Genomic DNA, 27,425 nt, shown 5'->3' on the forward strand with positions numbered 1-27,425 from the left:
CATGACCTGAGCTGAAATCAAGGGTCGGATGCTCAACCTGCTGAGCCACCCAGGTGCCCCAAGAATATGTATTTTGTACTTTAGAAGTCTGGAGGTGACTTCAGAAGTGGTTTCCTCACTAAGGTCCTAGACCCCTGCCACCTCTCTGATACTCCTTTCAAAACCCTACATCAAGATGGGAAAACAGGTCGGTAGGGCTTTCTTGCAGGGCGATTATCATCAAGAGAAAGAGAGTCCCCAGAAGACACCTCCTAACGTCTGATTGGCCCACACTGGACCCCACATCTCGTTTCCGGTCCATTTCCTGGCAGCAGAAAGGGATTACCTCCACGGGATGAGGCCAGTCACAATTCATCCCCTGGGGTGGGCGAGGGGCAGGCCTCCCCCCCAAAACAGGGAGACGTCCCCCTACTCGAGGTACTCAGACATCATTCTGGGGGACGTGACGGTAAGTATCACGGTGACCCCGTGATTCCCTTTCCGTGACTCTGTGTCCTTCTGGCCCCCTCAAGGAGAAGTTGTCTGTTTGGTGTGTGTATATCTGTAAATCCTTCCCGATTCTCTGGAACCTTCATAAAAGAGGCAGAACTCAGGCTGAAATCCTAACGCGGGTAGCAGCATCTAGGTCACAGTGTTTTGTATTTATTTTATTTATCTCCAGAGTCACCTACTATTTTCGATAAGTGGATGGTTTTCCATTCACACAGTTTCCTGTGTTTAAAATTTCCTTTCAAAATACATCTGCGTCAGTAAAACAAGACTTTGAAAGTAACTATTACATAGATAATAATACACATATTATGGCAATTATGGGCAACATTGTAGGAATGTTCAACAGAAGATTAAAAACGGGGAAATGTTGCTTAAAGATTACAAAAAGGAAGATTTGAAAGAGAAACTGGTCTACGGTGCAATCAGACCCTTCGGGAAAACCTGAACGCTGCCTCTAGATTAATTTCTTTAAAAATTTTTTTTGTGTTTATTCATTTTTGGAAGACAGAGAGAGACAGAGCCCAAGCAAGGGTGGGGCGGAGAGAGAGGGGGACACAGAATCCGAAGCAGCTCCAGGCTCCGAGCTGTCGTCACAGAGCCCGACGTGGGGCTCGAACTCACAGACCGCGAGATCATGACCTGAGCTGAAGTCGGACCCCCCAGACGTCCGGAGGACACAATCTCTTCCACATCTCCAGTACCTACTGGTTTTCCCATTAATCAAAGACAGGCTAGCATCATACCCACACCCAGCACCTTGGTGAGAATCAGGATCTAACTAGAAACGGATGTTCCTTTGTACCAGTTGGAACGTTGGGCTACAATTAACGTCTGAAAGACCGTGAAGAATGAGCTCTCCCAGCAGATGGCTGAACTCAGGTCCCAGGGAACCAGCTCTGAGCCCCGCAGTTCCTGTGGCTTTTCTTACTCGGACACACATGGACGGGCTGGGCTTCGCACGTGAAATGTTCCACCATCAGCCTTCCAAGCAGGAAGGAGGGGGAGAAGAGCCTCTCTTTTGGAAAAGCTCTTTCTTTTAATGTTCTGGGGAAGTTTTCTTCTCTTTTCTTTTTTTCCCACTTTTGTTTATTTGTTTTCCGAGCAGTTGTTCCTCTGACTTCCCTTTCTGTCTCTCTGGCCTCTCCTGGGTCATATGGCCGTCCTTAGACCGGTCACAGGCAACGGGGGTGATGGCACCTGTCTGGCCCGGCCACACTGGCTCCCTCCCTCAGGACGGGACCTTAACGCCATTACCTTCTCTCTGATAGTACCAATGTCAAACGCTTTTCCATGCACATGAAGAACTGACTTATTTCGTGACATAAACTTAGCAAGGTATACAGACCCCTTCCATGCCTCTATTCAACATCTCGGAGGACCCAAGGTGGCTAGGCGAGGCAGACGTTTCAATAAAGAAAGGCTGCTAAATGCAGTCAAAGCCACACGGATATAGAATTGCGTTATGGGGTCAGGAAATCTTGCCAGTTTCCTGTTTCCGGTGGAAAGCACTACCCCCCATATCATAGCCATAGTCATAGCCCGACTGTCTCATAAGGAAAATATAAATGTACGTTTCTTTTTGTCAGCTTGATAAGCGACCCCGTAAAAATCCACTACCTCCCTTTGCAGACAAATATCAACATTATTTTCCAGTTCAGATATGTTTATTATTCCTTTTTTTTTTTTTTTTTTTTCTTAAAAGAGCCGGATCTGAGCTCTGCTCCATTGTTTCTATGACTTTACTGGGTTTATAAAGAGTCATGATTTTGTTACACTGTAAGACCGTGGCAGATGGAGAAGCTATAATTTAGGGAGATTAAATGAGCTGAATTTTATATGCCTGTAGCATTTAAGGCATTGAAAAATAACAAAATAATTGGAAAACAGCGCATGGTGGACACCAGTCTATCTCTCAGCTGAACGGCTAATAATCACTCCTCACAAGGGCTCCAGATGTGTGTTTCCTCTAATAATGGAGAGTTAAAAATAACATTCCTAATTCCTCCTCCAAATGTGCCTGCTGCCTGGCACTGCCCGGGAGGGGCTGTTGTTGGGTGTCTCGAAGCAGCTTGACAATAAATAAATAAGCGTGTTCATCACATTATTCAAATGCAGTCTTAATTACTTGCTCCAAACTTTCCAAGCAGGCTCCTGGGTTTTCGTCTTCCCGCTCACGACCTGGCGCTAACCAGATATGCCTGCTGAGGGATGAATTTTTACTAGAGCTGGGTCATCGCTTGATCCCGCGTCTGGGGACCAGACGGCACAGCCCAGTCCCCGCCTCACCCGCAAACCCAGCCCCCTGTCCTCACAGCCGTCTTCGGGAGGTGACGCGCGCGACAGGCTTGACAGGTGCTGCGCTGAACGTTTCTCAGTAAGGGGCTGACTTACCGTTTGCTTTACACGCGTGGAAGTGACTGTGGCCCTTACTCCCCACCAGGGCCCGGCGACGGGGGAGAGAGATGCCCGATGGTGTCCCGCACTCCAATTGAGAGGGTGGCGGGCTGAAACCATGGGCTGCCTCAGTGTCCCAAAGGCAGGGGTGGCCTTCTGATTTGGGGTTTGGGGAACAAGCCGCGGGATGGCAGGAGGCCCTGAATCTCAGCTTCACGCGTCTGCCACCAAAGCACGGGGCTGGTGGGCGATTTCTAACCACGAGGGTTCCCCTCTGCGAAACGAAATCCTAATATTCAGACCTCCCTCCCTCCAAGCTTCTGCCCCTCCAACCACGTTCTCCTCCTTGTGGCTGAGGGGGCCCCAGGTTGGAGTGTCACACGGGGAGGCAGAGGCCACACCCTGCAGGGCTCTCTGACCTCCCCGGGGTGACAGTGGAGGAGGGAAGAAAACACAATAATGATGCCATAACTGTGACAGTGTCCCCAGCACAGCACCTACCCCAGCCCCCATGCCTACCCCCATCCCCCCAGAGTCCACGGTTGACCGACCAGAATGCGCCCATGTGACGTGGGACCGTCATGCAAACGTCCCCCCTGACCCTGCACGGACTCGCTTTTCTGTTCGTGGTCACATTATAGACCACCGCGTGCCGAAGAATCAACTTTGTCCAAAGTGACGTCTGTCCCTCCTCCACCTGCCTCCTGGGAGGGAAGCCGTGAGCCCTGCCATTTCCTCAGCGGTGGCTCTGTCTTTGTGCTGCCTATGGCTCCCGGGTCACACCTGGTAGTTTATGCTAATCAGATGACTGGGGCGGGGCTTGGCCAGGCCAGAAGGACCAACCAGTTGCTCAGAGGTTCTGGGGGATTTGAGCAGGTGGCCCGTGAGCCCTACCTCCAGCCGAGGACAGAGCCGGACGTTGGATTCCACCCTGTGGACACAGTTCCATCATTCCCACCTGTGTCCCAACGCTCCCCACAGACTCTGATGCAAAGCTCGGGGGAACTGCCTTCGAGGCGATGCTGGGTGTGTTTCGTCATATGTCGCAGCAGGGAGGGGTGCTCTGTCCAGGACCCCACACCGGGAGACGGCAGCAGGAGGTCCCGTTTGGACCCCTCCCCTGGGACCCCCTCCTTGGACGGCTTCTAACTGTATCCTTCCCCTCTAATAAGAGCAACCACGAGAGTAGCACTTTCCTAGACCCAGGAGTCATTCTAGCAAATGGCCAGAACTGAGGGCGGCATTCAGAAGCCCCCACGCTGGCGTCGGGGTCACGAGTGTCCAGAGGGGACCCTTCTCCCTGACTTGGCGGTTTGCACTGACTCTCTACCACCTTCCCTGGGCAGTCCAGTTAAGGCCCACAAGCTCGCTTCGTTTCATTAAAATTTCCAAGGCGACGATCAAAGACGCGGGAGAAGTCCCTCCTCCTCCCTTTGCCAAACCTCAGCCTTTCAGCCATTCTGTGACCCTCCTGAGGTCTGAGCCGGGGATCCCAAAGAGAGAGAAGGAGCCAGGGCAAGTCTTCCTTGAACGGGTAACTCGGTAAAAGAGCTTCGCGCTCTGGACTCAGCACACGCCCACCCTGCGTCCTTGATTCTCTTTGCGAGGAAGTTCTCCGCTGGCCTCACCTCCCCTGCAGCTTCTAGGGCCCGGTGACTGTGTCACTTGCCCCGCCGGCCACCCGTCTCCCCCTTGCTTCCTGAAGAAAGCCCCACCTCACTGTCCTCCAGACTGCTTCCCACAGGCCCTTCATCAGACCATCCCCCAGAGGACCTGGCCCCAATCCTTGCTCAAACCCACGTCTGGCCCCAGGAGCCCAGAACCAATCCGTTGCTCTGAGACCGCGACGGGGAACCGAAGTCTGGCATGCGCGTGAACGTGTGGAAAGACGGCGTGTTGTTTCAACACAGATCATAGAGAAGCAACGTTATGGGCATTAAGGTGTCACGGGTAGGGCGTAAACCCCTTTTCCGCTGGGACCGTGGATCGTCTGTAGAATATCAAGTCTCTTTCACTGTGTGTTAGGAACACTGCTTCTCCCTTGGGTTTTTGATCGCTTCTGTGTTAATTGACCTTCTGCTCCCCTCGCTGGCCCCTGCTGCTTCTTGGGGTTTTTCTAAACTTCGAGGGGTTGTGAGTCTCATCCAGAACATCACCCACAGGGAGTGGGGGGTCCTTTAATCTGTTTTTGGAGTCCAAGAAGTGGTCCACAGCATGATACCCCTAGACATCAAAGACAAGGCTCCCCGTGGAAGGTAAGTATTTAAAAGTGTGTGTGGGGGGGGGGGGGGGAGCCTGAGGGCCTCACTTGGTTAAACGTCCAACTCTTCATTTCGGCTCAAGTCATGATCTCACGGTTGGTGGGATCGAGCCCCATGTCTGGCTCTGTGCTCACGGCATGGAGCCTGCTTGGGATTCTCTCTCTCTCTCTCTCTCTTTCCTCTCCTGATCTCTCTCTCTCTCTCTCTCTCTCTGAAAATAAATAAACATTTTTTAAAATGGTGGAAACCGGAGAAGCCAGCAAAAACCATGCCGTGGTTCCGTGTCCTTGTGCCACGAAGGAGTGCCCGAATCCTTCCATGTGCAAACGTCGGCATCTCTCGGCACATCGTTTGGGTGTCTGGGTTTTGCCTAATCCAGCACCTGGGTGCAGCTGGGGGGGTGGGGGTCCAGCACCATCGCATAGACATGTGGGTGGAACCTTCAAAACGCTAGAAAGAACTGAAAGTCCCTGTACGGGGAGGCGTGTGTTCGCAGACTCCAGCTGTGGTCCACCCACATCCGCCCACAATGTTCTCACAGTTGGGAAACGCTTGCCCTAGATGAAAAGCCATGGAACCAGAGTAAAAAGGACATTCTAAAACACAACTGAAAGGGGAAATACAACCCCTTCGTTAGGCAGCAGGAGAGGTGTGAATTAAGCACACTGTACAAGCCGTGCCTACACCTGCCATTTTTGTAAATTTGATTCATTGGGGCAGACTTGTTTATAATCTATCTTTTTATTTTTATCTTTGGAAGTTTATTTATTTAAAGAGAGAGCGAGCGGGAGAGGGGGAGAGATTGAGGGAGAGGGAGAATCCCAAGCAGTCCCCACGCTCGGCACAGAGCCTGATGCAGGGCTCAAACCCACGACCCATGACATGATGACCTGAGCCAAAATCAAGAGTCGGACTCTCAATCGACTGAGCCACCCAGGCGCCCCTGGGTCAGACTTTGTCACAAAAGGAATGGGCTGTTCCGTTCCAAACTCATAAAGCTATATGAGAATTGTGAGGGACCCCTATTTTCATGTGATTTCGGGCCCCAAGAAAGAATGGGAGCTGCGGCAAGCCAGGAGTGACCAAAGCCATGCTGAACAAATAAAACATGATTAAAGGCATAGAAGACACACACAGCCCGGATTTGGAAGCCACACCCACGTCAATGTAAAGTGCAATTTCTCCTAATGAACAGAAAGGTGGTTTCTGCTCCCAGCGTCTGCTGTCTCCAGAGAGACAATCCTCCATCTAAACTAAAATACACACATTTCATCTGAACAAATGACCCAGATCAACAATTAAAACCAGAGTCCTTTTCGTGCTTCTCCTGAAACACAGACATCCGCTGGTTTTATCCGTTGATAACATCCCAGCCTTCTTAGATTGAGAAGAACATTTATTTCCCTGGTAGAGTTTAAAGCCCTTGGATTATTCCCACCTACGGGTCTCCAACTAGGGAAGGGTTTCTATTCAACTCTTCCCCACACTTTCCTATGTATTTTAAGAATTCTAAAAACAAACAACGCCCCTACCACCATAATGCATATAAATTATAGAGGTTCAGTAAGAAATCTTCTGCAGGTATTAAGAACTAATACCAAAAAAAAAAAATCCATCTCAAATGCAGCATTTGTGCTTTGCACAGAAACTTCTAACTCAAGTTCTTGTTCTTTTTTGAGTTACATTTCAAACTTGCTTCCAATCTGGAATGCGATTACTAAGCCTCGGTGCACACTGAGGTGTGGGAAGACGCGAGAACCGTCAGCGGCCAGTGGCTCGGCTCTGTTTTCCGTCAGAAAGCGAACTGGATGAAGCTGTTAGTGAAAAATATTTTTTATAGCTCGGAAATTAGGCTGATGGGGAAGAATGGATTGGGAATTTTGGAGAGCGTTCCGATTCATATTCTGCCAGCTCTTTTGAAGCAGGCAGGCACGGCACTTCTCAAAGACCTTTACCATTGGTGCCCACTCACTCGCAGGTCCCTGTGGGGCTCGGACAAAGAGCGGGCTTGGCTGAGGGGATTTATTAAGACTTATCAAGCGATTCAAGCCCTGGATTTCCAGGGAGATATCTCTTTGCATCCTGAAAGCAAAGTGTGGCGTTTGGCAAAATGGCCAGCATGATGCTGACAGTTTTGAAAAGTGCACATACGGCCGGGAGAACTTGAGAAATGCACCTGACGGTTTTTCAGCTGGGATGTCTGCACAAATCGTCAGAGACCCAACCAGAATCCCCAGCCGTCTTGCGTGTTTCTTATGTCTCTAGAGCTCCGTCGGCTGTGTAGCACCAGCACCCTGGGATCGTGGACCCATACCCTGCCCCCATCACAAACACATACACCCACGAGCACACAGAGACACGGGCATGCACAATACAGAGACACACACAAACACACACGCGCGCACAGCACTCGTAAACAACCACACACGTGCAGGCACACGCACATAGCCACACACATAGACAACCACAAACACATATGCACACACAAACACAGGCATAAACACACACGAACACCGACATACCCACCACACAATACACACTACGCACACATGCACACAAATACACATTCGTGAACATCCACATCCACATCCACATCCAAGCCACTCACAAATATAGCTCAAAAGAGGAACAAAGAGAACCATCATCTAGACCTTGAATATTTCCTTCCTCTGAGTTTTCATTTGGTTTGACCTGAGTGAGATGTGAAAAATGCCTCCCCTCTTCCTGTCTTTAGTACACGGGGGCAACTATCTACAGAAAATTTTTGTCTGGGCGGCTGCAGGAATAAATAAAATATTTCTTTTTTTAAGTTTATTTATTTATTGTGAGAGAGAGAAAGTGTGAGCAGGGGAGGGGCAGACAGAGAGGGAGAGAGAGAGAGAATCCCAAGCAGACTCCACACTGTCAGCACAGAGCCCAATGCAGGGCTTGAACCCACCAACTGAGATCATAACCTGAGCCAAAAATCAAAAGCTGGATGCTTAACTGACTGAGCCAACCAGGTGCCCCTAAAATGCTACTTAAAGGTGAAGTTTCCTAGTGTTTTTTAAAAAAAATTTTTTTAATGTTTATTTATTTTTGAGAGAGAGAGAGCAGGGAAGGGGCAGAGAGAGAGGAGGACACAGAATCCAAAACAGTCTCCAGGCTCTGAGCTGTCAGCACAGAGCCCGATGCAGGGCTCGAACCCACGAACTGCGAGATCATGACCTGAGCCCAAGTCGGACGCTTCACCGACTGAGCCATCCAGGCGCCCCCAGTTTCCCAGCGTTTTTAAGACTTTTAAATTCACACTTACCCTTACTGATTTGCAAAAAGCCGCCTGAGCCCTGAGTTCATCCCGGATCTAAACTCCAAGCTCAGTATTTTAGCATGCCTCCCCAGCATCTTTTTAAATTAGTGTTTTGGGTTTTCTTTTCTCGTAAAGTAGAGAATGCACATGATATTTATTAATCGGGATAGTTTTGACTGGAGAGATGGCCGCTAGTTCAGAAGGCACTCATGTCGTGTTTACACGGACAGAGCTGTGGGCTGAGGCTTTTGAGGGGAGCAAAACCAGTTTCACTGCTGTTTTGAGACAGGAGGCAGCTTCCGTCTGCCGCCGCTGTTGGATGGGGTCGTCCCCGGAAGGCCCCACCCGCACTGGCTCCTCCAAATCCTGTTCACGAAGTGGGGGGCAACCAGCGTTCTGCTCAAAACGCACAGACGGGTTGTCACCTAATGTCGTCACCGTAAAACTCGGCTACCCACGTGGCTGTGAAACTAAGAATGCACCTTCCCACTTGCCTCGATGTTCTCGCTTTCCCAAGGGTTCTGGAGAGACTTCCGGAGGTTTCAGTGTGGGATTAACCTGGTCTGTTTGCAAAATAAAAGCGAAGAAGTCAGTTTTGCTCTGTACAGGTGGTGTTTCCTGGGGCTTGCTGGGCGCCGTTTATCCCCAGGGAAAACGTCTCGTGTCTTCTGTTCTTGCTGTCTCCCAACTTAGCGTGCCCATGGATTTCAACCCCACTGTCTCCGTGAGGTCCCTGCTTCCCTACCCCCATCTCCTGGTCGCCAAAACGGCACCCCCCCCCCCGCCCCCAGACCCAGGGGACGGACCTCTCACACCCACAGTGTTTTTTAGGTGAGTTCTCATAGAAGCACCTGTCCCCTCTGTGCCTTCAAGGATGCATAAACCTGGGGCGCTCCCAAAACAAACTAACCAGGATTAATCTGGGTCATTCCATCCTGCAGCAAGGGCCTTTATCCACAGTGCGCTTTGGATGGAATTGTTTGTTCGGACCCTCGATGTGAGTATCCCATCCACTAAAATCCCGCTCAGTTTAAGCAAACGGCGTCAGACCCCGGGGCGCTGCATCTCAGAACTAATAACTCAGGTCCGTTTTTCCACGCTGGGTTACGCCTCTCAGGATGCGGTGTATGTCATGTAGATGGCAACCAGCAGTGAAGTTAGCCCATGGCTTCTAATGGGCAAAGAAACGTCGAGAGCAGATATAACTCCGGGAAAATTTTGCTAAGTGGATGAGAGTCAGTGTCAAAGTTCGGCGAAATTTAGAGCCCCTGTGGTTTCATACCAAAATGTTTATTCTTTTGCTTCTTAAATGTTACACACACCCCCGCAGACGTATGGGAAAAGGGGGCCGTTTGGAAAAGGGGGTCCCAGCCCTCGTCCGGTTTTTGACTTTACGCTGAGTTTTAGCACAACGAGCAGATTGGGCCGCCCAGGAGCGACTGTATCTCGCTGAACGTGCCCACGTTCTCTCTCTCCACAAACTCCCCTTCAGGGACGCGGTACATGTCCCCGTTCTCACGGCCACCCTCCGCCACGTGTCCACATCGTGAGTTTGTCCTGCGCCCGAGCCGAGCGAGCTCGCCGGGCTGCCTTCAACAGGCTCCTCGCCCCGGGGGTGGGGGTGGGGGGGTGTGACATCCATTGTGTCCCCACCCACCACGCAAACCCCCCTCACCCCCAACGTCTCCTTTCCAGGGGACGCGCCTGGCTGACTGCTCATGACTCATCCTGTCACTGAGTTTAGATGCTTCTGTTTCAGAAGCGAATTCCCATTATGCTTGAGCCAAATGTCAAGTATCCAAATGGAGATAAGGTAAGTGAGAAGGAACAGACTTCATTTGAATAATTACGTTGGAATTAGCATGTTCTCTCCAGAAGTGAGGCCACCCCTCCAGGGGATGCTGGGGGAAACCTCGGAATTATCCCAAGGCTTACAAAAAAGCTCCTTCTGCAAGCGTCAGCCACCTTTTAAATAATCTTTGTTGTTACTGCTGGTGATTATTTCTGACATTTTTTTTCCCCTTTATACATGTCCACGCTTTCTACATACTTTACAACAGACACCCGTTTCCTTGATTGACAACAATGATTAAGATCGGTTCTGGGGCGCCTGGGTGGCTCGGTTGGTTAAGCGTCCCACTCTTGGTTTCAGCTCAGGTCATGATCTCGCGGTTCGCGAGTTCGAGCCCCGTGTCGGGCTCTGCAGAGTCTGCTTGGGATTCTCTTCCTCCCTCCCTCTCTGGCTCTCCTCACTCTCTCTCTCTCTTTTTTTTCTCAAGATAATTAAAAACTTAAAAAAAAAAAAAAAGATAGGCCAATGCTGCAAAGGATCTAGGACTTCAAAGGAACCATCATCTTGAGACCCTGAGTCCAGAGTCTGGAGGGTTAAGGCATCCTGTGAGATGCCCACGTTTGCTTTCACCGGAGACGTAGGTCTATTCCAGCCATCATGTCCAGAACCGCTCTGCATAATCCCTGGTCGCTCCTCTACTAAGGGGCTCCTCCCTTTCTCGTGGGGACCATCGGGCCTAGCGCCTGCAGCAAGAGCATAAGTTTCTTTCTCGTTCCTAACAGAAAAATTCAAGGATGAGTGAGTCTTTTTTGCTATGTCACCACACTCTCGCATTCAGGGCAAAGCCTCAGAAGCTCGATGCCCACAGTGCGGTACCTTTTAATTTTACATCAAATGATTCGGGGCTCCTGGCTTCATTCTCCAGTGAGATTTTTGGAAAAAGTCAAGCTTTACCGACCTCACTCCTCAACCCCAGCAGTAACATGTTCAGGACTCAGAACTCCAGCTCCTGGGGGCAGGTCCGGTGATCTGCTCCTGTTTATAAACGCACAGGCATGCAATAGACAGGAGATACAGGAAAATGACAGTGAAGCTGGGGTGGACGGTCCCTCCCGGGGACGACGGGATGGAGATGAAGCCATGCTCCACTGTGAATTATGCGAGGCATCGCCCCTGGGGTCACAGGGCCGCCTCAGACCAGTCTGTAGGACCTTCCTACCCCTGTTCCTGAAAGTTCCATCTCTTAGACTTGGTCTTCAGATACGCAAGTCTACCTGTGAAGTCACGTGAGCTGGCCATGAGCACCGCCAGAACAGAAGGTTCTACCCACTGACTCCCAATGGGATGAGACGTCCCTCACATGGATAAGAGAGCAAAGGCAGGGAGAAAACCACTCCTACGGTCAGGAAGTTGCATCTGGGAGACAGGGTCAGAATCACACAGTTCACGCTTTGGGAGTAGTCGTTTTCCACTGGGTGCTGGCCTGACCTCCTTTTTTCACATTAAAATTGGTATGACAAAATAATTTGAAATTATAGAATAATAATGAGGTGCCAATGGACAGACCCAGAAATTTAGGATGCTAGTTTGTTATTTCTGCTTAAGATCTGTCTTTGAAAGAAAGACAGCATTAAAGATTTAGCTTAAAAGTAAAGTATTTAAAAGTCTGAATTCCTGGGGTGCCTGAGTAGCTCAGTCGGTTAAGCACCCAACTTTGGCTCAGGTCAGGATCTCGCGGTTCGTGGGTTCGAGCCCCGCGTCGGGCTCTGTGCAGACGGCTCGGAGCCTGGAGCCTGCTTCAGATTCTGTGTCTCCCTCTCTCTCTGCCCCTTCCCTGCTCATGCTCTCTCTCTCTCTCTCTAAAATAAATACACAATCGGGGCGCCTGGGTGGCACAGTCAGTTAAGCGTCCGACTTCAGCCAGGTCACGATCTTGCGGTCCGTGAGTTCGAGCCCCGCGTCGGGCTCTGAGCTGATGGCTCGGAGCCTGGAAACTGTTTTCGATTCTGTGTCTCCCTCTCTCTCTGCCCCTCCCCCGTTCATGCTCTGTCTCTCTCTGTCCCAAAAATAAATAAAAACGTTGAAAAAAAAATTAAAAAATAAAATAAATAAAATAACATAAAATAAATACACAATAAAAAAATAATAAAATAAAAATCTGAATTCCTGTCTCCTGCCCCTCGTACCATTGGTGCCATTCATTTGCCTTATATGTGCACGTACAGAATTGGGTACATTCTTGCTACTATTATTTTGAATAGATTTTTCTCTGCTAACATCAATTGAGAGTAAGAAAAATTAAAATTTTTATTATACCTTCGAGCCGCGCCTTCCCGCTCACATCGCAGCCTCCAATGCCACCGCTGCCTCCGCCATGCCCAACATCGTGCTCCTCAGTGGCAGCTCCCACCAGGACCTGTCCCAGGGCGTGGCCGGCCGCCTGGGCCTGGAGCTGGGCAAGGTGGTCACTGAGAAGTTCAGCAACCAGGAGACCAGCATCGAGATCGGTGAGAGCTTGTGAGGGGTGAAGATGTCTCTATCAACCAGAGTGGCTGTGGGGAAGTCAACGACAACCTCCTGGAGCTTCTCATCATGAACAATGCCTGTAAGGTCGCGTCGCCTTCCAGGGTGACTGCCGTGATCCTGTGTTTTCCGTATGCCCAACAAGACAAAAAGGACAAGAGCCGCGCTCCGATTTCTGCGAAACTTGCGGCCAATATGCTGTCAGTGGCTGGGGCAGATCACATCATCACCATGGACCTGCACGCCTCTCACATCCAGGGATTCTCTGACATCCCGGTGGATAATTTGTACGCAGAGCCCGTGGTCCTGCAGTGGATCCTGGAGAACACTGCCGAGTGGGACCATTGTATCATAGTTTCACCTGACGTCGGGGGAGCCAAGAGGGTCACCTCAATTGCGGACAGGCTGAATGTGGAATTTGCCCTGATTCACAAAGAGAGGAAGAAAGCAAACAAAGTGGACCGGATGGTTCTGGTGGGCGATGTGAAGGACCGCGTGGTCATCCTCGTGGACGACATGGCTGACACGTGTGGCACCATCTGCCATGCCGCAGACAAGCTACTCTCAGCTGGAGCCACCGAAGTTTATGCTGTCCTCACACACGGGAACTTCTCTGGGCCAGCTATTTCCAGAATAAATAATGTCGCCTTTAAGGCCGTTGTGGTCACAAACACCATTCCGCAGGAGGACAAAATGAGACACTGTCCCCAGATTCAGGTTATTGATATCTCGAAGATCTTGGCAGAGGTGATCTGAAGAACACACAACGCTGAATCTGTGTCTTACCTGTTCAGCCATGGTCGCTATAGATCCCGGACTTGGGTATTTTGAGGCCACAACTTTCAAGTACATATAATTCCACTGTGGAAGTTCATAGTTTATATATTTTGAGGTTCCCAAAGGTGACTTCAGATTGATACCTTCTTTGTAAATAATGATAATGCCTATGGAAATTTGGGTTAAAACTCTGTATGCAGAATTAGCCTTTTATTTCGGAGTGAATCTTAGAAAATTTATAATACCCTGAATTTTGATTTTTTTTTTAAGTAACCATATGTCAAATGAACCATTGGGGTTATTGTACTTAATGTGACCAAATTTTATGTGGCTTAAGATGGCCACAGACACGTTTACCGTCTGATAAACATTAGCCATATCAGAGGCAATGTAGTTTGGTGTCTTTTTTGTTATTGCCACTTCTGAAAAACATGTTACAACTGTCACTTACCTGCAGTGTCACATTCTGAAATTCCAAAATTTGTGTTCGGAAACAGATCTGATTGAGAGAGTGTCGAGATAGACCCGGTGAGTGGACTGGTGGCCCTCACGCTGTGCTCTGGCCATCCCGGGGGGACAGCTCTTTGAGTGGCTCCCGTCCCGCTGTCTTATTTTACGGCCTGGTTTTAGCTCTAGCTTTTACGTTGCCTTTTTCCCAAGAATTTCATGTTGTGGGTTTCCACCAAAGCACAGCCTCCCCTAAGCCCCCTCAAACGTACTAGTCTGATTGTTATTTTGTTTTTAACATAATAAAAAGGTGAACTTTTGTGACAGCCACCAAATGCATATTTGAACATTCCATCCTCCATTTTAATTTCCTATGCCTTCGCCTTCTGTAATCAAAAGTAGCCAGTCTCCCAGTCAACTGATTATTTTAACTAAAACTGTTAAATGAACAATGTCGGTAAGGCTGACGAGAAAAGCATAAATAAGTAAGCATTAATTGCTCTATTAAGATCATGTTAACGCGGTGGCAGGTGCCTCTTGGAGGATGTTGTGAGTTTTGTTGGATGCACCTTGGTGCACAACCACCTGAATTTTTCAGCCCCAAAAGAGAAGAATCTGCCTCAGAGACAAAGCCCTGGTTACAGTAACAGTCTCTCCCTCTGCTCAATCTCAAAACTCGAAGAGAGGAGACCCTCTGCTCTAGATTCTGCTGGTGGCAAAATCCAATCTTTAAGTCATTAACAGACTTGAACCACAATCTTTAAGCTTTCAGACTTCACTACAGCAGAGGCCGAGATTTAAAAGGATCATTTTGGTCATTGCGTTGTGCTGTACCTTTAAAAGGCTTCTGAGAAAACAGTGGTATTACAGCCTGTTAGCATCAGCCCTACGATATGGACTGGCTCTATCTAGGAAGAGTTGACTTGAGATCTGGAAAGAGCCTGTTTCGATGTATGTGACTCTTAGCTTCAATAAATGAGTGCTAGCTCTTTTTGGGAATTTCTACGCACAGGCAACTGAAAATGTAGTCATGTGTGCACGTGAGTAGACAGCCTAGGCATACTAGTGTAGACATGTCGACGTGACTGCAAAAAAGTTGATTTAAAGGTACTCATTTCACCTTAAGGTGGACTCTAAGATCTAAAACTAGTTTCAAAATCTTCACATAAAAAAAATCTGCATAGTCGTTATCGTGAACTGTTTGTTTCTCTCATTTAGCCTCACTTTTTGTTTTCAAGTACTTGTGGTACATTAACTGATTAGGCTAGTCTTGGCCATACACAGTGGCAATGTAGTCCTTAACTGTGCGATGGTTTCACTTCAAGGAGGATGATGAAGGTGACCTCAGGAGTGGCCCGATCCCAGAACTTGGGTATCCCTTGCTGCTTGCCTGGAAACATTGAAGTGATGATGAATTGAAGTGATGATGAATTGAAGTGATGATGAATTGAAGTGATGATGAATTGAAGTGACGAATGAATGAGCCCAGTAGATTGGTTCTGTCCAACTCTGCTGAACGGGGCTGGACTCCCATATATCCAGCCAAAAGGGGAGCCAGAGAAATTCAGAAATACCAAAGCTGCCTATCTTCCAACTTAAATTATATTATTCAACTTACGGATGCTCATATTAGAACTTGCCTTTGTTAGATGTCAACTACGTTCAAGAATATATCATGTGCGGTGCTTGAATTTGTTTAGAATATAGGATTTTAAGATTGTCCAGCACTGTACTAAACCACATCAATAAAATCATGCTACTACTTTAAATTTTTTTTATTATACCTTCAAAAAAGCTTTTTTCTGAGGGAAAAAAGTAAATTAAGTAAAATGGCTTAGCAGAGACTCTGAAGGGCTATTCCAGCCCAAAGTCCAACTCAACAGCTATTCCATCTTAATCAAATTGAACTTGGTGCACCTGGGTGGCTCAGTTGGTTAAGCATCTGACACTTGATCTCAGCTCAGGTCATGATCTCATGGTTCCTGAATTCGAGCCCTGCTTCAGGCTCTGTGCTGACAGTGTGGAGCCTGCTTAGAATTCTCTCTTTCCCTCTCTCTCTCTGTCCCTCCCTTTCTCTCACCCACTCTCTCTCTCTCTCAAAATAAGTATTAAAAAATTGTACTTAATCTTCTTACCCTGAATATTTTTGCTTCTGACCATTCCTGTGGTTTATCCAGTAACATTTTCTATTTTATAAGTTATGCAAGAATCAATATTTTATAAGTTATGCAATTTCTTTCTTTTATAAGTTATGCAAGAATCAATATTTTATAAGCTATGCGATTTCTTTCTTCTTTGCCACTGATTTACAGCCACTGTGTTTTCCCTAACAACAGCTCAATCTTAGAATTGCCATTTCCTTTTGTGATTTGTATGTGTGTTTGTGTGTGCATGTGTGTTCGCACCCAGGCCAGTTACGTTCCTCCCTCCACTGTGCATCCTGTGGATGTTTGAATTTTTTTAAAGTATTTATTTATTTTTGATAGAAAGAGAAAGAGAGACAGAGACAGAGAGCGAGAGAGAGAAAGAGAGAGAGAGAGAGAGAGAGAGAGAGAGAGAGAACATGAGCAGGGAAGGGGCAGAGAGAGAGGGAGACACAGAATCCCAAGCAAGCTTTAGGCTCTGAACTGCCAGCACAGATCCCGACACAAAGTTCAAACTCATGAGCTGTGAGATCATGACCTGAGCTGAAGTCGGACACTTAACCGACTGAACCTCCCAGATGCCCTGGATGTTTTGTTTCTACCACAAAAATAATTGTGAACATCTCACTTGTCATCAGATAGATGGATATCTACATACTGTCAAATTGGAATATCATCTATTTATTTCTTTTTACTTTTATTCACACAAATGGCAAGCATCATCTGCAGCTGTTTCCTTGACAATTCCTTTTCTGTACATAGAAACATTATTTTTAGATTTCACATTGGGTGCAAAAAAAATTGATACTCATAGTGCTTCATAAATAGAGCTAGAAGTAGTTTCAGAGATTGGACCCACCCAAGAAGGGCCCCTATTAGTTCTCCCATGAAGCTATAATGACCAGAGGAAACACAATAAACATGTTTGTGATGGCAACATTTCCCCAAAATTCATGTGGGAAAAAAGTTTCATGTAAAACTTATTAAATAGCACTCTTTTATTGATACTCATATATTAAGTGAAGCCTCTTGTATAATTCAAGCTATTTTAAATAAGGAAAACTAGAAAAGATAAAGTAGGGATATGAATTTACACACTGCCCCTGAACACTGATGTGAGGGTAGGTGGAGAAAACGAACGTGCAGCATGGATACTCAGTCAATGGAAAGAGGTGACAAGTCCCAGGTAATGAAACTTGTATGACAATCAAACAGATCTTGAAGAGAGGACTAGATTTTTCCCTAGTCATGTTTCTAAAAGAGTAATTGACTATGGAAAGTCTTCTGGGAGCCGCCGTTGAGAAGGAAGTTCCTCTCCTCGAACTGCAGCCCCCTGTCTATCATGGTTGTGCACTCCTCCGACGGGAGGGTGATGTCCACGGGGTTTTCCAGAAGTTCTACTTCATTCCCAAGCCAGACCCAGTCATGGGAATGGGGGATGTTGCCTTGTTCGCTCACAGCGAACCTTTTGTGTCTGTATTTCCAAGCAAATGCCACACAGTTGATTAAGAAGACCAAAATGGCCAAGCAGAAGACACAGAGCAGAGCGTACATGCCGATCTCCAAGTCAGTTAACCCCCTCGAGGTCACTGTAAGGTCACTGGGATTATTCGGTTCCGGTAACTTCCCTTGAGTGGGGAAGCTTGTGAAGGAGTCTGGACCGCCACTCTTGAGCAACTTCTTATCCTTTCCTTCCAGGGGGTACTGTGGGGTTGTGCTTCTGTTGCTACGTTCCTCTTGGCCAACAGAGGCGCCATGTTGGAACCACTCCTGAACCGCTCTCTCCTGGTTTCCTTCACGCTGTATGGAATTACTGAAGTGGCCTTTGTATTCCCGACTGATGCCCTCGATATCGTTGGTGCCTCCTAGGTGCTCATCAACATTTGGTTCAAATTTGACCTTGACGTTTCCTTTACCCACGGCAAGAACACTCTTCCTCTTGGTCTTCTGACAGGGTTCGCTAATCATCATCTCTAGTTTAATCAAGGGACCTTGCCCTTCACCCTGTGCAACCACAACTGGCCATTGGGACTGAAGGTTTGCCTGGACAGACACCACCATTTCATCCAATGATGACACAGTAACTGAAAAATCCTTGGGATCGTCAATGTCTAAGGGTGTCACCGAACCATCACTGAACAAAATCCAACAACTAAGAAAAATTAAATTAAGGCATTATGTTATAATTCATCTGCTTCAAATGTGTAAACATATACACAGATTTATAAATCACACATGTGTTTTCCTATGACAGATGTTTTCAATACGAAGGCAGAGAAGAATAAATATGTTTTAAAATCTGAATCAGTTGCTGTCATACATCAAACTGGCGTAAATAATGGGCTGTAACCGTACGGGTGTGAGGAGCAAATGTGTAGACCGTGGTGAATGCAGTGCTGTGTATATTAACGTATTGAATGTTGTGTAACAGAATTTGATTCTGAAGTCTCCAAAGAGTTTGAAAGACCACGTGATGCATCGGAATCAATTTCAGGTGCAGCTAATCAGGCTCAAGATAATGTCACTTCAAGCATTCTTTATTAGGAAGGCATGCTCATTTGAAGTATCTGAGAAACGATGTCATGTGGGGACGGGAATGCTTGAAAGACACAGTGACCTTGATATAATTCAACTGGATTTGCTACAAGTTTAAAGACGGAGCAGAGGTTTAAAGTTGCCCGTAATTATTACAAACCAACAGATGTCTGGTGTCCATTAGCCATACTTGTTTAAGTAGCAGAAATAGAATTTGCAAGTATTGATGAGTACTTATTTTGGAAAAGTGAATACATGTGATCCTTAGGTTATGGTCTATCAGTAGTGCTCCCTGCCCCCTCATCACAGATAACCAGCTGCGAAGTGGTATTTGGACACATGGTCAGTGTGTAAAATTGTGGACGATTTATCCAAAGTCCTGAACACTTTTCTCAGAGATGAGACAGACTGCATAGAAAGCAGGAAGGAGTTTCAAGGACCTGTCCTAGACACAAGTGCTCTACTGATGTCCTCTGCAGATACGCGGGGGAGGGAAGTGGTCTCAAACGACCGGGGACAAAAGGACTCTGGGATCCCACCTGCTGCGGGGCTCGGGGAACGTCCTGGGCAGCCACCATCGAGACGATGGCTCTTTTGTCCGCTCTGTGAGGCTTCGGGGCAAGAGACAAGCCAGCCACCAGCTGCATGCCCAGGTCGGCGATGGTGACGCGGTCATCCAGGACGATCACCGTGTTCTCGGCCAGGATGGAGTCAGAGAGCGGGGAGAGGACCTTCAAAGGAAGCGACCAAGCTCCAGTGTGTGCTCCACACATTATTAATGAGGGGAAAAAAGGAAAGAAACCGGTAAAATGCCTGCAAAAGAAAGTGGGGCTTTGTAAGCAGGTGGCTGCCTTATTTTCAGGCGTTTCTTTGTCGCCATCCTTTAAACCCTGAAGTGTGTTCTCAGTGCTAAATGAGTTTCTGGAAACTAGGAACGAGCTCAGCCCAAGAAAGCCAAACCCTGCCCTTCCCTTTATTCGGCTGTGATGACAGATGCGGGTGAAGTCACCTGCCACATTAGCAGGAAACATTCCTCCCAGGGACGATAGAGCTGTGGTATCAGAACAACCCCTTTTGGGGGTGACTGCTATCTTTTTTTGACCCCTGAGAAACACTGTTCTCTAAACGCAAGGATTATCAGAAACTTTGCTCTTTGAAATCCTGTCGTCAGGCAGGATGAGTCCCTCTCTTGCCTGGAGGACCTAAGTCACTTTGACGCAGAGAAGCAAGTCTGATTTCCAACTCCAGTGCAGGATTTCAGAAAATGGGTTTCTGAACCTATCATTCCCCGTGTATGTGAGTTCTGTGTTTCGCTAGCAAGCAGGACCCTGGGTCCGCTGCACGGTCCAGACTGATGCCGGCAGCCCTGCGTGCCTGGAGCTACCCACTTTCTGCTTGATTAGAGCCTTGCCTGCCCTCAGCCCTTGCCAGCTTCCTTTCAGAATCTATCTCTTTTTTCTGATAATGTTTCCCACATTTCCTGTGTGTGTTGTCTCCCCAAGAGCAGTAGGTCAGTAAACCTGACTTTTTCAGACAACAGATTTGCACCTGGTGATCTTAGGACAGACAGATGGTCTTGGGCTAGGACAATTCACTGAAATGCCTATGGCATAGAAGAACATTTTTTAATGTTCAGTTGCAACCCCCTCGGTGAAAAGGAATTATAAATAGATCAACCTAATACATTTTACTTCCTTTGATTTATACAAGGTTAGTCAGTTATTTTCTCCAAAGACCTTGATTTCATTTAGTGATGATGCCCCCCAAATTAAAGAATATTATCTCCCTGCTGGCGTTGGCCCATTACAGCACAGAAAATGTGACATTTTCCTCAAAATGAATAGTTACATTTTGACAATCTTTTTCCTAAAAATATTTAGAGAAATGGCGTCTTGCCTTCTTCCCCCATTTCATTCTTTCTCTTTCTCTTTGGGTAGTTAGATGTTTATCAGACAATAATTGCAGAGCCTTGTGGCATCACTGAGCTTGCTGAGAAAATTCTGTGGAAAAAGGAATCGTCATGGCCTTAAAAAGTCATTTCACCTCATAAAGCATCAATTTGCAGCCAGAGTGTTTCAGACCTAGACTAATGTAGTATCAATAAACCAGCGTTTGCAAAATCACATTTGGGCAAACCCTAAATTGGGGTGTGATACGGAATATTTAAACACTTTGTAAAGATAATGATCCGCTGCATAATCTCTTCACAGCCATCCTATTAAAATAACTAAGAAACATCTTCAATAATAGTCTAAGAAAAGAGAAAGCATAGCGTGATGGAACACGTGGCTACCTCTACATGCATGTGACGAAAAAAAGTGTCCCGACTTTGCCAAGCGTCCTGTGGTTGACAGCCGCTAATACCAGGGAAAGAAGGTTGCTTCCATGAAGTGTGTCTTAACTTAGCATCCACTGGGGAAAGGGAGAGATATTTGATCTCAAGAGTTTCTCTAGAACACTATGGGGGGTTCTTCAAAAACTAAAAATAGAACCATCCTATCAGCCAGCAATCGCACTACTGGTTATTTACCCAAAGGATACAAAAATACAGATTTGAGGGAGCACATGTACCCTGATGGTGATAGCAGCACTATCAACAATAGCCGAACTATAGAGAGAGCCCAAATGTCCACTGACGGATGAATGGATAAAGGAGATGCGGTACATATACAAGGGAGTGTTACTCAGCCATCAAAAAGAATGAGATCTTGCTATTTGCAACGACGTGGTTGGAGCTGGAATGTTTTATGCCAAGCGAGATAAGTCAGTCAGAGAAAGACAAATACCATAAGATTTCACTCGTGTGGAATTTAAGACACGAAACAGATGAACATATGGGAAGGAGGGGAGAGAAGAGAGGGAAATAAACCACAAGAGACTCTTAAAGACAGAGAACACATTGAAGGTTGATGGAGGGAAGTAGGTGGGGGTTGGGCTAGATGAGTGATGGGTATTAAGGAGGGCGCTTGTTGAGACGAACACAATGTCTTATGTAAGTGATGAGTCACTGAATTCTACTCCTGAAGCCAGTATTGCCCTGCACGCTAACTAACTAGAATTTAAATACAAATCAGAAGGAGCATGACCCACATTAGGGATGTTTGAAATATCCTCAATTTTCCAGAAAGTGTGGGACTGTGGTCATGAAATGTCAATGTCAGGACGTGGCTCTCTCCTGGCCAAACGTGTGTGTCCACAGATTCACCTACAACATCTTCAGCCATCCGGCATCTGGCACAGAACTTTGCCAGAATTGTGGCTTCATGCTCAGAACGCAGGAAACAAAGACATCATCTCGTGCTTCCAGCTTGTTTTCGCTCAAGTGCAGGATCCAGCCATCCGGAGAAAGAGTTCCAGAACTTTGCTGCACTGTGGAATTGCCTGGGGGTGATCCTACTGCCCAGTTTCAGCCCACAGCAACGTAACCAGAGTGTCTTGAGGTTGCAGCCAGGCATCCATATATTTCAAAGAGCCCCTGGCGATTCCAATGGGCAGCAGTTTGGGAAGCAGTAGTGTGAGCTCCAAATGTAACAGAACTAGCCCCTGTTCCACGCTAACTTAGACAAGCCATGTGCGTGCTCTGATCCTCATTTTCCTCACCTGGGAAATTGGGGGTGCTCACCTCTGCTGTGGTTGTAGCAGGAGAGGGAACAAACCATGCCATGTTGTTTGACCTGACGCCAGCTTACAATGGAATACGGCTTGGCAATGAGAAAGAATGAAATCCTGCCATTTGCAGCAACGTGGATGGAACTGGAGGGTATTATGCTAAGTGAAGTAAGTCAGGCAGAGAAAGACGGATACCATATGTTTGCACTCTTATGTGGATCCTGAGAAACTTATGACCATGGGGGAGGGGAAGGAAAAAAAAAGTTAGGGAGAGAGTCAGACCATAAGAGACTCTTAAAAACTGAGAATAAACTGAGGGTTGATGGGGGGTGGGAGGGAAGAGAGGGTGGGTGATGGGCATTGAGGAGGGCACCTGTTGGGATGAGCACTGGGTTGCAGGGAAACCTGTTTGACAATAAATTGTATTTTAATTTTTTTCAACGTTTATTTATTTTTGAGACAGAGAGAGACAGAGCATGAACGGGGGAGGGGCAGAGAGAGAGGGAGACACAGAATGGGAAGCAGGCTCCAGGCTCTGAGCCATCAGCCCAGAGTCCGACACGGGGCTCGAACTCACGGACCGCGAGATTGTGACCTGAGCTGAAGTCGGACGCTTAACCGACTGAGCCACCCAGGCGCCCCAATAAATTGTATTTTAAAAAATAGAATTTAAAGATGGTGTTATTAACGTCTCAAGGACAGGTGTGAGTGGGGACCTCACAGAGGTCAGCTTGGGCTCCAGGAGAGGCGGGAGATAGGAGGCTGGGAACCTGTGCGGTTGAAAGGGGTTCGTTATGAATAACAAACACCCATTCTGCCTTTATGACTCTCAGCCTAGGACAGAAGATCAACGACTATAACAAAAGATGCTCAAAATCGCTCTCATCACTTAGAAAATCCCAAGGGTCTTGGGGCTGTGAGCCAGGAACCAAACACAAAGACCAAAACACAGATCTGTTCTAATTCACAACGTCACAGGCAGCGTCCAGCATGGCATCGACTCCTGGGGCAACATTAGAGGCCACCATCACTGCTATGCCTTCGCACATTTACTTGGTTTCCAGCCACGGACCTACTTCCGGTCGCCCATGGTCTCCCAGAGGGACATCGGCCGCCACCTAGCGTGCACGGCCCTGCATCCTTCCGTCGCTAAGAAGGACTCCTCTTCTGTCATTTCAGTCTGCACGGCTGCCAAGCAGGGAGAGAAGCGAAGCGGCCATTAGCAGCCCACACTGTCTTGTCAAATAATAGCATCCACTTAAGTGGCTGTTAGACTTCATGGGACATAAACACTTTCCTCTCTAATCCACTTCCTGTTTACCCATAGAATAGGCACTTCGTCTCCTCATTTCAGCTTCTCTTCTGCCTCGAAAATCAGATACTCAGCCCCAGGCAGTTATCGGCTCCCTCATTATGCCCCCATGCTGGGGGATTCATTGCCTCAGAAACGCTTGATTCCATGAGCTGATAGCTATTTCTGAAGTCAAAACAAAACAACAACAAAAATCACTTATTTACAATGATATTTGGGAAAGTTTTCTTCTTTCTCCCTCCAGGATGTTTATACTGGCTGTCTCTTGATAGACTCGGCTACACCTGCTACGGAAGAGCTATGATAAAAGCAAATTTATGTCGCTCCTTTTTGTTTTGCTTGGTTTTGTTAGCAACCAAGTCCGCTGCTTGAACGTGGGCCCCCGTGTCTCTTGATCAAGTATTTGGGTACAGGCAATGCAGGCCCACAGCTGGCAAAAGGGAGCAGCCAGGAAAACGACCTTTGAATCTTACTCACTTATTCTCAACCTCTATATTCCCTGGGGAAGCCAGGCACCCAATCTGTCAGAAATTTAAATTTAAATTTAAATTTAAATTTAAGGGGCGCCTGGGTGGCGCAGTCGGTTAAGCGTCCGACTTCAGCCAGGTCACGATCTCGCGGTCCGTGAGTTCGAGCCCCGCGTCGGGCTCTGGGCTGATGGCTCGGAGCCTGGAGCCTGTTTCCGATTCTGTGTCTCCCTCTCTCTCTGCCCCTCCCCCGTTCATGCTCTGTCTCTCTCTGTCCCAAAAATAAATAAACGTTGAAAAAAAAATTTTTTTTAATTTAAATTTAAATTTAAATTTATTGTGGTAAGAACACCTAACTTAGGAGATTTACCCTCCTAACACATTTTTGTAATGTAATATATACATATGCTTTCCAGATCACACAAAACATAATTAAGGAAAAGGTTCAGCCACAGGAGCAAGGTATTTGGGAATTTGGGTTTAACCCCCCCCCAAATTATAAACAAATAGATAGATAGATAGATAGATAAGTAAATACTCCCCACCAGGGCCATTCTCCCAGGCCATGTAGATCACCACTCTCCCATGGGGGAGGTGTGCCTGTAAACCCCACCCCCCAACAATCTGCAGGGCAGACAGGGACCCCCTGCTGATATCAACGGGGGCAGATGGAAAGCATTCACCACAAGTTTGAAGTTTGTCCCTGGCCACCTAAGTTCAGTCCAGGATCTGAGAAAGGATTCACAAGTTGACTTTTAAATGTTCCATTAGTGACCATCGAAAAGGCCAAAGCAAACCCAGCGTAAAACAGAAAACTTCTCTCATCCTGAAAAGCAGGGAGTGTCGGGTCATGATTTTTCCCCAGAAGTTCTGCCCCACCCACCACCCTGGCAGTTTCACTGAGAGAAATTGGTCCCTAGGAAGGTGGCATTTCTGCAGATGTTCTGTCTACAGGCAGCAGTGTTCTTCCTGAGGTCAAGGGGCAGCCCCCTCCGGCTAGAGCCTCCTGAACCATCATGAGACCCGCTCCCTCCCACCCTGCAGGTGGAGGGCAGCACGTCCCTGCTTAGAGGAGCGTCCCTGGCTTCTCTCCACTGTCTCCCAGACGTGGGTCTCTACTTGCCCTTCCCCAGCCCCAGCAACGACAGATATTTACATGTGTGTTCATACGTGTAACGTGTCTGCCCTTTGCCGCACACTTTTCTAACCCCACTCATTGTTTTTCTGGTACTTCTCCGGAATCTTTTGGTTTCTAATATCATTTGCCATTACAAGGAGCCGGGCTTCTTAGAGGTATGGATGATTCTAGACGGGGGGCAGACAGTGCAGTCGCCCCCCTGATCCAAAGTTTCACTCACCTGTGGACAACTGTGGTCGGAAGCAGATGGTCCTCCTTCTGACTTACCCTCATACGGTCAAGAGTAGCCTAACTCCAGGTCACAGTGCCTGTGCCATTCAGCTCATCACCTGGGCAAAGCACGGGATGGTCACAGGACGGGGGTTGGGCAAAGCACCTGGGGTGGTCACAGGAGGGGTTGTGCTGGTTAGACACTCTGTGTGCATGTTTAATATACATGTATAGTCACTATATATACAAATACACAACGTAATATATAGTGATATATATTATGTATAGTAATATAGTATATGGCTATACATATATACTATATATACTGTAAGACTATACAGATATGCTCTGTAGAGTATAATATTAATAATATATTATTATGTATATATACATACGTGTATGTATACACATATACTGTGTATATTACACTACAATACAGTATAGTGTGTTATTAGCATTATGCTATACAGAGCATATATGTCTAGTAATTATATACAATTTGTATGTATATCATAGAACGATGCATTATATATCCCATTATTAGTATTATACTCTACAGAGTATGTATGTAATTGCATATAATTTGTGTCTAATGGCTCACTGGGCATTTCATGCATATTTTATATTTACACAACATATAAATATGTCGCATTTGTTTGCATTATCTATTCACTATGTATCTTAATATTACATAGTATAGGTACAATTTCTATGCATGCTTTATGGGTTAGCGTGTATTTCACGCACACGTTACATTTACAGAACATAAGCGTTTTACCTGCATTACACATATTTATGTTGTAGAAAACGGAGCTCTTGGATTGTAGAACTATAATCCGGAGTGCTGTTGCCTTTCCCAGTTGCATAAGAGGGAGCCGAGGACGGGGCAGCACCGGTAGCCGGCCCAGGGTCGTCGAGCCGGAAGCGGCAGGTCCGGGACTCACACGGCGCCCGCCGTCACGCTTCCCACCATGTCGCTGTCTTCAAAAAGGGAAGGGAGGGTTTAGTCTGTGTGCTCATCCCTGCCCCTCGCTGAGTTTGCCACCGAATCGATCTGTCTCAACGGCAGGAAGCCTGGCCGTGCATTGTAACTCCCCTCACCACCCTGCCCTCAACCTGACAACATATCAAGGAAGAAAAGCTACAGAATCGGATGGTATGTTTCTCACACGTACACGGAAAATGCACACATCTCTATGCAGACATGCAAAATACATCCATAAAAGCTGTTTTTAATGTTTATTTATTTTGAGAGAAAAAGCAAGAGAGTGCGAGAGAGACAGAGAGAGAGAATGCATGAGCTGGGGAGGGGCAGAGAGAGAAGGGGAGGGAGAGAATCTCAAGCAGGCTCCACGCTGTCAGCACACAGCTCGAGGTGGGGCTCGAACCCACGAACCGGGAGATCGTGACTTGAGCTGAAGCCAAGCGTCGGACGCTCAACTGACGAAGCCACCCAGGTGCTCCTTTAAAAACACTTTTAACGGTCATTTTTGATCCAAACCTAAAGGCTGTTTAATATGTCTTCCATGGTTTGCAAAAACGGTTAGTCTACGCCCCTTAAGGAGCACTTGCCTACATTTTTGGGTTTGCCTTATAAGCCAGGAACCCCTGAAATCAGAGAAGGGCTAATAGTCAGGAGCCTATGTGGAGCGCTGTCCGTGCACTGGGCATCGTTCTTAGAACTTAGTATGTCCTGTATGCATTCAATCCCCACAATAACTGTGTAACATGAAGTATCCTGGTTTTTCTATCAGAACGCACCAACTGAAGCTAAGAGGGGCCAGTTGGCCAAGGGGACAGAGCCAGCAAGAGACAGAGTCAGGATTTGAGCTGAGTTTTGATAAGGAATAATTTTTGGAAGATACTTACCTAGAAAGAGCGAGACCTTATTGGACGTATTTTGGGGAAGGGGTGCCCGGGCGGCTCAGTCAGTGAAGCATCTGACTCTTGATTTTGGCTCAGGTCATGTTCTCAGGCTTCGTGAGATTGAGCCTCGCGTCAGGCTCATGACACCTGGACGTAAGACAGGTGTTCC

The 27,425-nt window shown here is 47.3% G+C and overlaps 2 protein-coding genes across 2 annotated transcripts in view; one reads left to right on the top strand and one right to left on the bottom strand.

Annotated features, from left to right (window-relative positions):
- Positions 1 to 12,602: 12,602 nt before the first annotated feature.
- LOC125149213 (ribose-phosphate pyrophosphokinase 2-like) lies at positions 12,603 to 13,507 on the top strand. The gene is given in 2 exon segments (XM_047828031.1): positions 12,603 to 12,743; positions 12,746 to 13,507. Coding segments are annotated over 2 exon segments (903 nt in total).
- A 3,866-nt stretch (positions 13,508 to 17,373) lies between these two features.
- Positions 17,374 to 27,425, bottom strand: part of LOC125149322 (transmembrane protein 132B-like) — a 47,571-nt gene continuing 37,519 nt past the window's right edge. The window contains exons 3-4 of the mRNA XM_047828199.1: positions 19,190 to 19,385; positions 17,374 to 18,281 (exon numbers count right to left, since the gene is read on the bottom strand). Of these exons, the coding sequence (XP_047684155.1) occupies positions 17,374 to 18,281; positions 19,190 to 19,385 (1,104 nt within the window). The remainder of the gene's footprint in view (positions 18,282 to 19,189; positions 19,386 to 27,425) is intronic.

The sequence above is a fragment of the Prionailurus viverrinus genome, chromosome D3, assembly GCF_022837055.1.
Source record: "Prionailurus viverrinus isolate Anna chromosome D3, UM_Priviv_1.0, whole genome shotgun sequence".
Taxonomy (NCBI): domain Eukaryota; kingdom Metazoa; phylum Chordata; class Mammalia; order Carnivora; family Felidae; genus Prionailurus; species Prionailurus viverrinus.